At 34.2% G+C, this 13,451-nt stretch overlaps 1 protein-coding gene across 3 annotated transcripts in view; it reads left to right on the forward strand.

The window, feature by feature from the left end:
* NIPBL (NIPBL cohesin loading factor) overlaps positions 1–13,451 on the forward strand; it is a 200,703-nt gene that overhangs the window by 172,753 nt on the left and 14,499 nt on the right. For all 3 annotated transcript variants that reach the window (XM_059916247.1, XM_059916245.1, XM_059916246.1), the window contains 8 exons: positions 4,215–4,355; positions 4,478–4,571; positions 5,009–5,163; positions 5,624–5,714; positions 7,681–7,854; positions 8,231–8,421; positions 10,337–10,444; positions 10,929–11,129. In XM_059916247.1, the coding sequence (XP_059772230.1) occupies positions 4,215–4,355; positions 4,478–4,571; positions 5,009–5,163; positions 5,624–5,714; positions 7,681–7,854; positions 8,231–8,421; positions 10,337–10,444; positions 10,929–11,129 (1,155 nt within the window). The remainder of the gene's footprint in view (positions 1–4,214; positions 4,356–4,477; positions 4,572–5,008; positions 5,164–5,623; positions 5,715–7,680; positions 7,855–8,230; positions 8,422–10,336; positions 10,445–10,928; positions 11,130–13,451) is intronic.

Genomic DNA, 13,451 nt, shown 5'->3' on the forward strand with positions numbered 1-13,451 from the left:
AAATAAAGTTCAAGTCCCATTTCTTTGTGAACTCCTCAAGCTAAATCCTCAGTAATGCTTAATAAACGTTGTAATTATTGTTAGGACTTAAAAGGTGAATGAGACAGAGTTCCTGTCACTGAGAAATTCACCGTCTTTTGGATTCTGATTTTGCTTTTCATTTGTCATTTTTGATATATTTTATTTATTTTTATAACATATCAATATATTGAATATGGAAGACATAGGATCATCAGAGATGCTAGGCTGTTATTTTAAGTTAATATTACACATACTGTGTTTTCCTAAAATCAAATGTGAAGATTAAATATTGCTTCAGTAAGATAATCTAGCAACTTAACATGACAGCGTGGTGAGTTAAGTGGCTTATTATAACACTAAATTTTAAAATACTCTAAAAACCTATAAATGTAAATAGTTTCTTACTTACTATGTTCCCAGTGTTCCTAAGGAGCTAATTTGAACCGTTTACTAAATTTGTTTTCTTGCCACGGTCAGGTTTTTTTGGCGATCTAAATAAACAAATTCTAGGTGAAAACCTTCAGGATGTCCTGACAAATTTTAAAGACTGAGGAAAGTACCAGAAGATAAATGCATTAAAAACAACATATAAAACAATATATAGGGCTTCCCTGGTGGCACAGTGGTTAAGAATCCACCTGCCAATGTAGGGGACATGGGTTCGAGCCCTGGTCTGGGAAGATCCCACATGCCGCGGAGCAACTAAGCCCGTGCGCCACAACTACTGAGCCTGAGCTCTAGAGCCCACGAGCCACAACTACTGAGCCTGCGTGCCTAGAGCCCGTGCTTCGCAACAAGAGAAGCCACTGCAATGAGAAGCCCACACATCGCAGTGAAGAGTAGCCCCTGCTAGCCACAACTAAAGAAAGCTCGTGCGCAGCAGCGAAGACCCAATGCAGTCAAAAATAAAATTAAATAAATAAATTTATTTTTTTAAAAAACCAATATATAGTACTTCTGAAAACAACATTTAAGACAACATTTAATTCTACCTTTAAGGCTTAGATCTTGGTGTTAGATCCAGAAATAAACTGATTAATAGGTAATCTGTGGCTAATAATAATAGATAATATTTATTGAGCGCAGTGCCAAACACTGTGAAGAATTTTACATACATTATCTCATTTACATTGTGAAGTCGGTACCGTTATTATCTCAGTTTTACAGATAAGGAAACGAAAGCTTAGAGAATATAACTAACTTGCCCAGTGTCACACAGCTAACAAGTCCCAAAACTAGAATTCAACACCATGGCTTGCCTCTAGAATCTGAACTATAATGGAACCTTTATAAATTGTCCTCGTTTCAGTCAATATTTTTTTAAAGCAAGGTTACTTTGAAAACGTTTTGTATAATTTGTTATGCATATATACATATTTTTATATATACACCAATATAATGTTTTATATATAAATAAGGCCATCTCATAAATATAATAGACACATTTTAAAATTTTTTTTGTTTTTTATATCCTACCCCCATCTTTATTCCTCCTCTTCTCAAGATAAGCAATCTGGAATATCCTTGCCACTTTATCCATGTTTCTATAATTGTAGGCACACATAGACAAATATACAAATGGTTGACCACATTTTTAAAAAATCAGGTCATGTTATATACATATCTGTTAGGCATTTTTACTAATCTCAAAACAACTGATATATGTTTAATTCATCCTTTTGAATGGCTACATATTATTCATCTTATGGACGTCCTGTGATTTATTTAACCATTTCCCATCTTGGCAGGTATTTATTTACATTGTTTCCTATTGATAGCCACTACAGACAATTCCTTAATAATCATTCCTATTCATATACTTTTAAATACTGGTGCTTTTTTTCCTTTGGGATAGATTCCGAAGAATTAACTTCCCAGATTGAAGGAATTTTTTTTAGTTTTGGTTTTGGTTTTGAATAGATCTTTCCAGATTGCTGGTGGACATGTTTCACAGCCTCTTTGGAAACCAGTAAATGACAATCTGCGTCATTTTTGTACTCTTTGCCAGTCTAACAGGTGTAAAAGAATATAGTTCATTGTTGCTTCAGTTTCCCTTCCCTGATTTCTAAGAAGGTTGAGCATCTTTTTTATGATATTAACCAATTGGACTTGATTTTCTGTGATTTGACTGTTCTTATCATTTGCCCATTTTACCTTTGAATTGTGGACCTCTTTTTGAAAACTCTTTAAATGTTTGAGATACTGAACTATCTTATGTATATTCATTTCAAATATTTCTTACATTCTACAGCTCTTTTTGTTCATGATTTACGTCTTCATTTAAATTTTCCTTCTAGAATTTAAGATACTTCATTTACTTGATTTTTCAAGCCAGTTATGGTTCAAAAATTTTTTACTACATATTTTTAAGTAAAATTTCGGCAGTGATTATCAAATGAATTTATCTTACTTGACAAAAACTAATTTATCCCTACACCCACTTTAACTCATCCCCTGTTGCTTAAAGGAGGTGGGAGTGGGAGATGGCAGGGAACAATAGGACATCTATGTTACTTAGAAAAAAAAATATTCATCTTAGCCTATTTTTTTATTTAATCCTGTGTGTATCCTGAAAGGAAGGATGAATGTAAGGTCAGAAAGTTTTTAACCAATGAGGTAATAATAAGCTCAAAGAGTTCAAAATGAGTGTCAAAAACCTGTTGCTAAGAATAAGGACTGAGGGACTTCCCTGGTGGTCCAGTGGTAAAGAATCTGCCTTACAATGCAGGGGATGCGGGTTCAGTCCCTGGTCAGGGAACTAATATCCCACATTGCCACAGGGCAACTAAGCCCACGTGCCACAACTACTGAGCCTGCGTGCCACAAACTACAGAGCCCACACGCCACAACTACAGAGCCCACGCACCCTGGAATCTGCGCGCCACAACTCGAGAAGAGAAAACCCGCACACTACAACTAGAGAGAAGCCTGCACACCGCAATGAAAGGTCCTGCCTGCCTCAACGAAGATCCTGCATGCCACAACTAAGACCCGACGCAGCCAAAAATAAATAAATAATAAATCTTTAAAAAAAAAAAAAAGAATAAGGAATGATAACTTGGCTAGATAAAAAAACATATGTTAAAACCTTAAGAAAGAAAGAGGAAGGAAGGAAGGGAGAGAAGAGGAAAGGAAAGTAAAGAAAGAACTAGTAACTTTAGTTGCCTATGGGCAAGGACACCACTGGGTGACTGGAGGACAGGGGTAGGAAAGAGACTTTTTACTGTAAATCCTTTAATACCTTTTTTTTTTAAATCACTAGCTTTTACTTTATTTATTTATTTTTAAGATGTTTTATTTGGCTGTGCCGCCTGGCATGTGGGATCTTAGTTCCCCGACTAGGGATCAAACCCACGCCCCATGCAGTGAAGTGCAGAGTCTTAACCACTGGACCGCTAGGGAAGTCCCCTTTGTTTTTTGGTTTTTTCATTTCTTAATGTTCTACCTATTTTTTAAACCGCTTAGTTTTTAATCAACTTTAAAACTTTTAAAATTAAGAAAAATTGTACTATAATATTCTAAGTTTTAAAATAAAGGAGCCTTATACCTAGTTCTGGGATTCCACATTTTCATCTATCATGAGAAGGGTTAACACAGGGCTTCTCAACCTCAGCACTGTTGACATTTAGGGCCAGATTATTCTTTGTTGTCAAGAGCTATTCTGAGCATTGTAGGATTTTTGGCAGTACCCTTGGCCTCAATCCACCAGATGCCAGTAGCACCCCCATGCCCCTGTTGTGACAACCAAAAGTGTCTCCATATATTGCCAAATATCCATTGGAGGGCAAAGTCACCCTCAGTTGAGAACTACTGAGTTAACATACCCTAGTTTGAAAAATACTAATCTTGAAAACGATACCAGTCTTGGTAAAATACTCTGTTAAACACTATTGTTCAGAATTGACAGTGCATTTTAGGAAGGAAAAGAGTAACTGTAGCATTGTGAATAAGTGACCCAAAGATCACATGGTAAGTTAGTGACAGAGCTAGAATCCAGGTTCCTGTCACTATCTGCTTTTCTTCCCTTCATTCTTTAAAGAAGTTCTTTTCTAATAATGTTTTTTTTTTGAAAAAAAGCTTTATATAAATATACATATATATATAAATAATACCAAACCTCCCAACTACATAAAGCTGTATATAGTTTGTTTTCAGATTTTGTTATTCATAAAGCACTAATTTTATCCTTATAGACACAAAATGATTTCATGGTTATCTGCAATGTTGCAAAAATCCTAGAGCTGGTTGTACCACTGATGGAGCATCCAAGTGAAACTTTCCTTGCCACTATTGAAGAAGATCTAATGAAGCTTATCATCAAATATGGCATGACTGTAAGCATCCACTTTACCATCTCTGTGTTGATCAGTACATAATTCACAAATGATAACTTAATCTTGTGTTTTTACCTTTGTCTTTAACTTTTGTCTAAACAGTAACATTTTCTCTCTTTTAGGTAGTGCAACATTGTGTAAGCTGTCTTGGGGCAGTTGTAAATAAAGTGACACAAAATTTTAAATTTGTGTGGGCCTGTTTCAATAGATACTATGGTAAGTTCAGTGCCTGGGCTTTAAAATTATTCTGCTAGATCCTGCAGTGTATACAGTTCCTTTTTAACACATCTGATAAAAGGTAGTATCAAGGGAATTATAAGAGGTGTGATTGTCCTCGCCGCCGGTCCACTCTCAGAAGCAATATTTTCTGGTATCTTTTATATTCCCTTAATAACCCAGTATGATTACTTCAGAAATTTGTCTCCTCATAAGTAAATGTTGGTAAGTTTTTTGCCTACTATGTAAAATAAAATTTAAATATTTTTTTCTTACATTAATTCTTTTAGGCTCAATGGAATGCCCTTCTATTTCTAGACGTTTAATACTTAGAACCGTTAGTAAAATTTAATTTTAATTTATTAGCAGTAATTGTTTGAACACAACAATTTAAGGATAGAGGGTTTGTTATAAATAAATATTACTTATTTTATTAGGTGCCATTTCAAAATTAAAAAGTCAGCACCAAGAGGACCCAAATAACACTTCACTGCTAACAAACAAACCAGCACTTCTTAGATCCCTTTTCACTGTTGGAGCACTATGTCGGCATTTTGATTTTGATCTGGAAGATTTTAAAGGCAACAGTAAGGTAAAGATCCTAATATTTATTATTTAGTATGCTTTAAAAACAGAACTGTGTGACCCTGGGCATTGAAAATGACTATAATGACTCAGGATGAAGGCGGCATTAGGGTAGTCTGGTTTAATTCTGAAACAGTGCTACTCAAAACATGGCCCTCAGACTGGCTTCTGATCCATGAACTGTTTGTTACCGGTCCTAATAAGATAAGTTTACACAAGTTATATCAGCTTTGTGTTAGTAGGCACACTGTTTATGTCAGCAGCAGTTCATTTTTTTGACATTCTCAATGAATGCCACTGTTCTAAAATTCATGGATTTATAAATGTATTGGTGAATTATTCTTTAGTAAAGTTCACATGTGGAAGTTCTCATTGTTTGCTTTTAGGTATTTTTTTCCTTTATAGTTGAAAACCGATCTAAGTTAACTCTTCCTTATATACTTTAACATGGTTTTTTTCCCCCTTAGGTTAACATAAAGGATAAGGTACTTGAACTATTGATGTATTTTACAAAGCATTCAGATGAAGAAGTACAAACAAAAGCTATCATTGGTCTAGGTAAGATAAGTCTAAATTTCTTCATATTTTTAAGTTGTTTGAGAGGTTGAGCAAATTTTAAAATGTTGTGAATTTAAACTGGTGAGTTATTTAAGTATGTTTTTGTTTAAAGTAGGATCTGATATCTCGAATATAAGTCTGGGGATTAAAACAACTGGGTTCCATTATTGGTTCATCCAGTGACTTCCTGGGTGACTTTGAGCAAGTCATGTAACTTCTATTTGTCAGTTTCCTCATTAGTAAAATAGAGATGACAATACATTCTTCTACCCCTAATTCATAGGGTTTCATAAAAACATTCATTAAAATACTTTAATAAAGAAAGGTGATATAGAAGAATTTGTGCTGTTGCGTATTTTTTAAATTGTTCTTTTTCTTTGCAAAGTTTTGTCATTATATGTGTCTGCCTCTTCTAAAGTGAAAACAATGGGCAGTCTACCCAAACTTTTATTTATATAGAAGCACAGGGTAAACAGCCCCACAGGAACAATTTGGATGTATACTTTTCCTGTATTATTGTTCAGGGAGCATTGATGTAATAAATACATATCTTTGCAGAAGGTTAGGTCTTTGTGGCTTATCTGGAAAGATATTGGTATATGGGAGAAATATGAGAAGGATAGAATTAAAGTACCTGAATTGAATGCACTGTAAAAAAATTAGTAGAAGAGCACTCTCTCCAGGTTTTTGTGTTGTTGTTGTTGTTTGTTTTGTTTTGTACAAACACATGTAAAGCTACTCAGTAAGGTTAACAACTTATTTAGAAATTTTATTTTGGCAGCATTAGCAAGGTTTATAATTTAATATGCATGGACAGTTGCTGATATTTCTAAGTCACCCAAACTTCATTAAATGTTTACTGATTTCTTTAAATAAATTTAAATCTTAATATCTTATTCCTTCATCTCTTTCAGAAAATTACATATAGCAAATATAGTAAAAATTCAGATATCACTTACTAGAGAGTTATATTGATAGAGTATTATCTTTTAAGTCAAATGTATACCTTTGAATATTCAATCTGGACATACATTCTATAAAGTGGCAAAAACTAATAGTGTTACATCTAATTCAGAGAACAAAGAGTGTAAATTTTAACTTGCAGCACTATCCAGAAAATAGTGCCTTTAGACTAGTTAATAAAAGACATCTTGCCTGGGCCATAGTTATCCTGTGTCACCTTGGGCTAGTTATCTGATCACTCTATGCTTTGAATTTAGTTTGTTATTTGGCATCCATAATACTTGCTATCATCAAGGATCTTCATTTTATCTCACATAAATAAGCATTTTGTATACATAAACATGGACAATATTATTTTGCTGCTTATTAACTTGTGGTTGTAGAATTCAGCATTGTGGCTTCAATTATAATGATATATGAGAAATAAATAGAAGATTTTAAGCTTTATTTTAGAATTATTCCATTTCATCAAATGAATATATTTCAATATATATATATTTAATAGCTCCAAGGTAGTACCTTCTGCTAGGGATCTAAAAAATGTTTGCAGACATTACCTCTTAAATCCTGAAAATATCCCATTGAGGTAGGTGGGTGGTAAATATTATTGTCCCCATTTTACAGATGGAGAATTGAGGCACAGAGATATTATGTGACTCACCTAAGGTCACACTACAAGTCAGTGGTGGAGCCAGGAATAGAACCCAAGACTCCTGACTCCTAATCCACTCCCCTAGCCACTAGGCCCTGCTCCCTCCTCAAGGTTTCCTCTTGTGTGAAATTCTCCTTTGAAATGCAATTTCTTGTTTTTAATTCATGGGGAAAGAAGTACCTGCTCTAATACTTCTCTAGGTAAGGCCACCAGCATATTCTTCCAGTCATTTTAAGTTTTAATTTTTGAAATAAGGAGCTGTTTATATAATTTATCAACATTTTCATTAAATGTTATATTTAATTTTAATATGAATATATCAAGAGAATTTTTGTTTTCTCTCTTCTTTAGGATTTGCCTTTATTCAGCATCCAAGTCTAATGTTTGAGCAAGAGGTGAAAAATCTATACAATAATATTTTATCTGATAAAAACTCCTCAGTAAATTTAAAAATACAGGTGTTAAAAAACCTCCAGACCTACCTACAAGAAGAAGATACACGTATGCAGCAGGCAGATAGAGACTGTAAGTAAAAACATACTTTCAAAATGCACAGTGTAGCTGCAGTTAGCATACCCTATGACTCTTTTTTAATCCAGATACCTAAAATTCCGTATCTATTAGATAAAGGAGTTCAGTTAAAGAAGAATCCTTCACAAACTCCCTAAAGTAGTTCATAAAATTTAATATATGTGCAGATGTTAACATTTTGATGGAGGGAGAGAGATTATAGTTCTCATCAGGTTCTCAAAGGAGTCTCTAACAGACCCCCCACCAAAAAAAAAAAAAATTGAGAACCATTGGGCCAGCTATAACATTTTGTGCTTTTGGTTGTGGCCTAATTTAGAGTATTTAGTAAAGTTAATATACATGTTCTTAGTGTGTTTACTTCCTTTTGTAGGGAAGAAGGTTGCAAAACAGGAAGATTTAAAAGAAATGGGTGATGTTTCCTCAGGGATGAGTAGTTCCATCATGCAGCTTTACCTCAAACAGGTGCTCGAGGCGTTTTTTCACACCCAATCAAGTGTACGCCACTTTGCCCTAAATGTCATTGCATTGACTCTAAACCAAGGTCTTATTCATCCAGTTCAGGTAAGTATGTTTTATAGCAGCGGCACTTAGCAAAAGAGCCAAATTTGTTGCCATTTGAAGACATGGTGATTAGAAAATAAGTAGTTCTTTATTCCTCTTAGTTGGTGAGGTTTTTTTTTGTCCCAAACTCTTAAGAATCCAAGTTTTAGTCCATCTTTTAGGTTGTCTTTACTGCAAAATACCCATATATTCATAACGTCTCTATTAAACAAACTTCCAATTTATATCTGTAGAATACGTACTCCGAATTATTTCTTCTGAAATGATAGATATGTTTTAATTGACTCTTATCTCTAAGAACCAACAGTATGTAATGTCAAATATGTAATGTAACTGGGGTTAAGAGTATAATCTATCTTAAACAGGGTGGATTTTAGTCCACAGAAAAATAACCTATATAATCTGAACTCAGTTCCTTCATCTTTAATTGGAAGTAATATCAAGTACCCAACACTTCAAAACACCAATGTGTAGACTAGATGATGTACTCAAGACATATTAGTACTACAAGGGATTGGCAGCTAATTCTGATGTTGTAATGTTCACCATCTGACATGTTCAGGAGAGTGCCATAGGGGGCAGAAGTAAATTTGTTAGATAACCACAGCCTGTACCCTCAAGATTTTTATTCTGGCTATGTTTTGTGGAACTTGTCTAAAGTATGCTCTATGTTGTTATGCTGTGTTCTTCCCTGTGTCCTGAAACAAAACACAGTAATGCGTATTTAGCCTATTCTTCATGATTCAGGGCAAGCTTACTTAATAAAGTGTACAGTACTATGTTGATAGTCTTGAATTTTTTAGATACTTAGGGCTCTTTGCTGGTATTCTAAATGGTCTCAGGTGGTTGTGCTTTTATTATATCTTCTTTTTTTAAGCTTTTCTTTTAAACTTTACAATTATAAAAAAAATTGCAAGAGTGGTACAATAAACTTCTTTATACTCTTCACCTATATTTCACCATTTGTTAACATTTTGCCACATTTGCTTTCTCTCTCTCTTCATATGTACACTTTTTTCCAAACCATTTGATAGTAAGTTTCAGATATCATGATTCTTTACCTCTAAACACTTCAGCGTATATTTTTTTAAGAACAAGGACATTCTCTTACAAAATCATAATGCAGTCATCAAATTCAGGAAATTTAACATTGATACAATATTATCTAATATATAGTTCATTTTCATATTTTGTAAGTTAAGCTAATAATATTCTTTGTGGACTTCTCCCCCCCACCCCACCCCAATTCAGGATTTAATTCGTGATGACCCATTTCAGTTAGTGCTGTGTCTACTTTTTTTAAGTTGTTTTTTGTTTGTTGTTGTTTTTCTGACCTCCTCACCTCTATCTAATTCAGATTCACTTAACATAGTAGTGGTGTTTCCTCACTTTTAGAAGTGTACAATGAGTATGGCTGTTACCAAATTACTAGCTATCCAACTGTCTGACCATTGGAACCATATTTAAAATCAACTTTGTGAGAAAAAATTTATATTTTTCTAGTTTTAAGTATGGAAGGCAAATTACTTTTTCCCCTCTATTATCTTTACATAGAAAATACAGTCAGGCTTGAAAAATTATTGAATTATACATTTGTAGTATATATCATAATCTTAAATGGATATTCTTAGTCTGGGAGCCCTTTAGTTTTAAAGAACCTTAAAATCACACTGAAATTGCTTAAATTTCACCACATCATTTTCTTGCTGATACTCCAGTGCTTTTTTGCTTTAAGGGAAAGATTTAAGGGAAGATTAATAGTTTTTTAAAAAACACTAAACCATGGCATTTATAGGAAGGCCTAGAAAGCTAAATTCGTATGTCCCAGATATATAGCAAGTTTTAACATATGTCAAGATACATATAGAGCTTTTACTACGGTGCTGTCTTATGAATTCTTTATTTTTATTTCCAGTGTGTACCATATTTAATTGCTATGGGCACAGACCCAGAACCAGCTATGCGGAACAAGGCTGATCAGCAGCTTGTGGAAATAGACAAAAAATATGCTGGATTCATTCATGTATGTATTTTTAAATTGTGCAACCTAAATTTAAACATCATTCTTTGGTAAACCATTTCTTTAGCAAATGTCCTGCTCAGATTCGTATTAGAATAAAATATTTTGCTTAGTAGTTACTTCTAAACATGCAACTAAGTTTGTCCCCCAGTGTGTTTACTCTAGTTTAAAATTAACTCTTAAGATTGAGCTAGAGGTAACAGTACAGCACGCACGCTTGATAAAAATCAGGATGCATGGGTTCTAGTCCCTACTGTGTATCTTGGCAGTGATGGCTCTTCTGGGGCTCCATTTGTTTCTTCTATAAAATGAGCAGATTGCAGTAGATGATCTGCAGCATTCCTTCCAGCACTTGCATTCTATGATTTTTATTATTTTAAAGAAAACCAAATAATGAAGTTTGCCTCAAACTATAATGCTCAAAATTATATTTTTAATTTGACTCTTCTAATTTCTGTGACAAAAATAAGGCTTTTATTGATTTCAGATGAAAGCAGTGGCTGGTATGAAGATGTCTTACCAGGTACAACAGGCAATCAATACATGCCTAAAAGATCCTGTAAGAGGTTTCAGACAAGATGAGTCCTCTAGTGCTTTGTGTTCACACCTTTACTCCATGATCCGTGGAAACCGCCAACACAGACGAGCCTTTCTAATTTCTTTACTCAACCTGTTTGATGACACAGCAGTAAGTATTAAAAACTTATTATTTTAAGAAAATAAGTGTTATATAAATTTTATGCCTAAAGTAGTCAACATTTTAAAAATATTACCATTTTAGTAAATAATAGAGGCTATCTTAAATGTGTTTATTTAGGTCTATGTTAATTGCAAGACTTTGATATACATACAGTCAAAATTGAAGGGGAAATTTTGCATGAGAATAAACACAGTGAGGGATAAAGTATAATTGTGGGATAAAGTATAATTGTGTATAATTGTGTTTCCATACTGAGTGTCTTATAAACTTTGATAGCAATTCCTTTAAGCATACCTTTAAATAAGCTACGTTACTAAACTATCACTTCCAGGGATAGATTACGTAGATAGATAGATAGATAGATAGATAGATAGATAGATAGATAGATAGATAGATGAAGTGAAATTTCGCTTGTTTCTGTCAGACTCGAATGCTGTTAGAGTAACTATTCTAGGGTTTTGGCTGCTGAGATCCCTGGTTGTTCAACCTGACCTCCTTTAATGAAGAGCCCACTTTTGTGTAATTACAATTTTGACCCTTCAGGGGGCTGTTGCACAAGTTGCATTGGACAGGACCATAAGGCAAGAAAATAAAACATCCTGTTCTTTAAGCTTATCTCTTAATTTTTTTCATTCATTTTATATCAATATTTATTCAGCATCTATTTGCATTATGGTAGCATTGTGCTAGGAGATGAAGATAAAATAGTAAATGGGACAGATGTGGTATCTTTCCACGTAGAGCTTACCAATTAGTGTATTGTGTAAAGCTTTAAAAAGAAAAAAAAGAAATATTTTTTTCTTATTTTAATCACTTGATAGCTTGACTTTGTTGCTGTTCCAACACCAGATTTTTTCAATAAAGTAAAATTAAAATTACCAGAATGTAGATGTCTTATTAGACCTCTTTTAAAGTACAACATGAAATTTTTGGATATATTATCTAACAAATAAATATAACAAACTTCTTTTTTAGAAATACTTGGACTATAATTTAGTCATCATCAGGGCTGTCATCAGTATTAAGCTTTCATTGTGTGTAAGATATTTAGATAGGAGTACAAAATGGTATGATATAGTGCTCTTTTCCTCATTGGATCTTAACCTCCAGTTGGAGGGATAGGACACTAAATAAAGGAACTAACAGTTAAGATTAGCATAGTCTGAGTCCCAGGTGGTTTGTATCGATACTGCCCTAGTCTTTATCTCCTTTCTGAGCTTCATTCCTACGTGGTTTCATTGCCTGCTATATATCATTAGCTGGATGCTCTGTCACCTCAGCATGTGAAATGCTAAACTGGAAATCCAGCTCTCATAATACAGTGGGTGTCAGAGGAGGAACAAATCACTGAAGGCCTAGGTGATAAGATGGATCTACTCTTAAGGCAGGGCAGGTGTAAAAACATGAATAAAGGTACAAAGATAAGAATGTGTGGGAGGGACTTCCCTGGTGGTCCGGTGGGTGGGACTCCATGCTCCCTATGCGGGGGGCCTGGGTTCAATCCCTGGTGGGGGAACTGGATCCTGCATGCATGACGCAACTAAGGATCCCACATGCTGCAACTAAGGATCCCTCATGCCGCAGCGAAGATCCCGCATGCCACAGCTAAGACTGGTGCAGCCAACATAAATAAATAATAAATAAATAAATATTTTTTTTAAAAAAGAATGTGTGGGAAATAATGAATAGATGTTATTTACCTGGAGCAGCAAGATCATAATGAGGCATGGTTAATGGAGGATCTTGTAGACAGTGGAAAACTGTTGAAAGTGCTAAATTCAGTGATGAGGACAGGTGACAAAGAGCATTTTAGGAACACAGATTTTTTAGCATTGTGTTCACATTGAAGGTAATAAGGGATTGACCTGTTACGATGAAAGTTGGAAAGAAAAGAATGGACAGTAGGAAAGGAAAGAAGAAACGTTGTGAGGAAAGAATAAATTAAATGAGAGTCTGTGAGAATAGTCAAAGGATAACTGAAATATTTTTGTCCTGAGCACCTAAAAGAACAGAATGTTGCTAAAAGCAGTTTGAAAAGGAGTTGGTTTGAGAAGGAAATAGAAGAGGAATAGTCAAAGAGCTAGGAAGAGAAAACTAAGGGAGAAGGTTTCAGGAAGGAGAGGAGGGTGGCTTGTCTGTATTTTTCTAACTTTAACATGTAGGTATTGATACATATTTAAAAATAAAAAATAACGTGGGGGTCTCATGAATACTAATAGCAAGTTCATTCCATCTGTCCTATGGGATTTTTGTTATTACTACTGCTGATACTGTATTTTATGTTGTTTGGACAGCAGGATAAGGGAGATG

The sequence above is a fragment of the Balaenoptera ricei genome, chromosome 3 (genome assembly GCF_028023285.1).
Source record: "Balaenoptera ricei isolate mBalRic1 chromosome 3, mBalRic1.hap2, whole genome shotgun sequence".
In the NCBI taxonomy this organism is placed as follows: domain Eukaryota; kingdom Metazoa; phylum Chordata; class Mammalia; order Artiodactyla; family Balaenopteridae; genus Balaenoptera; species Balaenoptera ricei.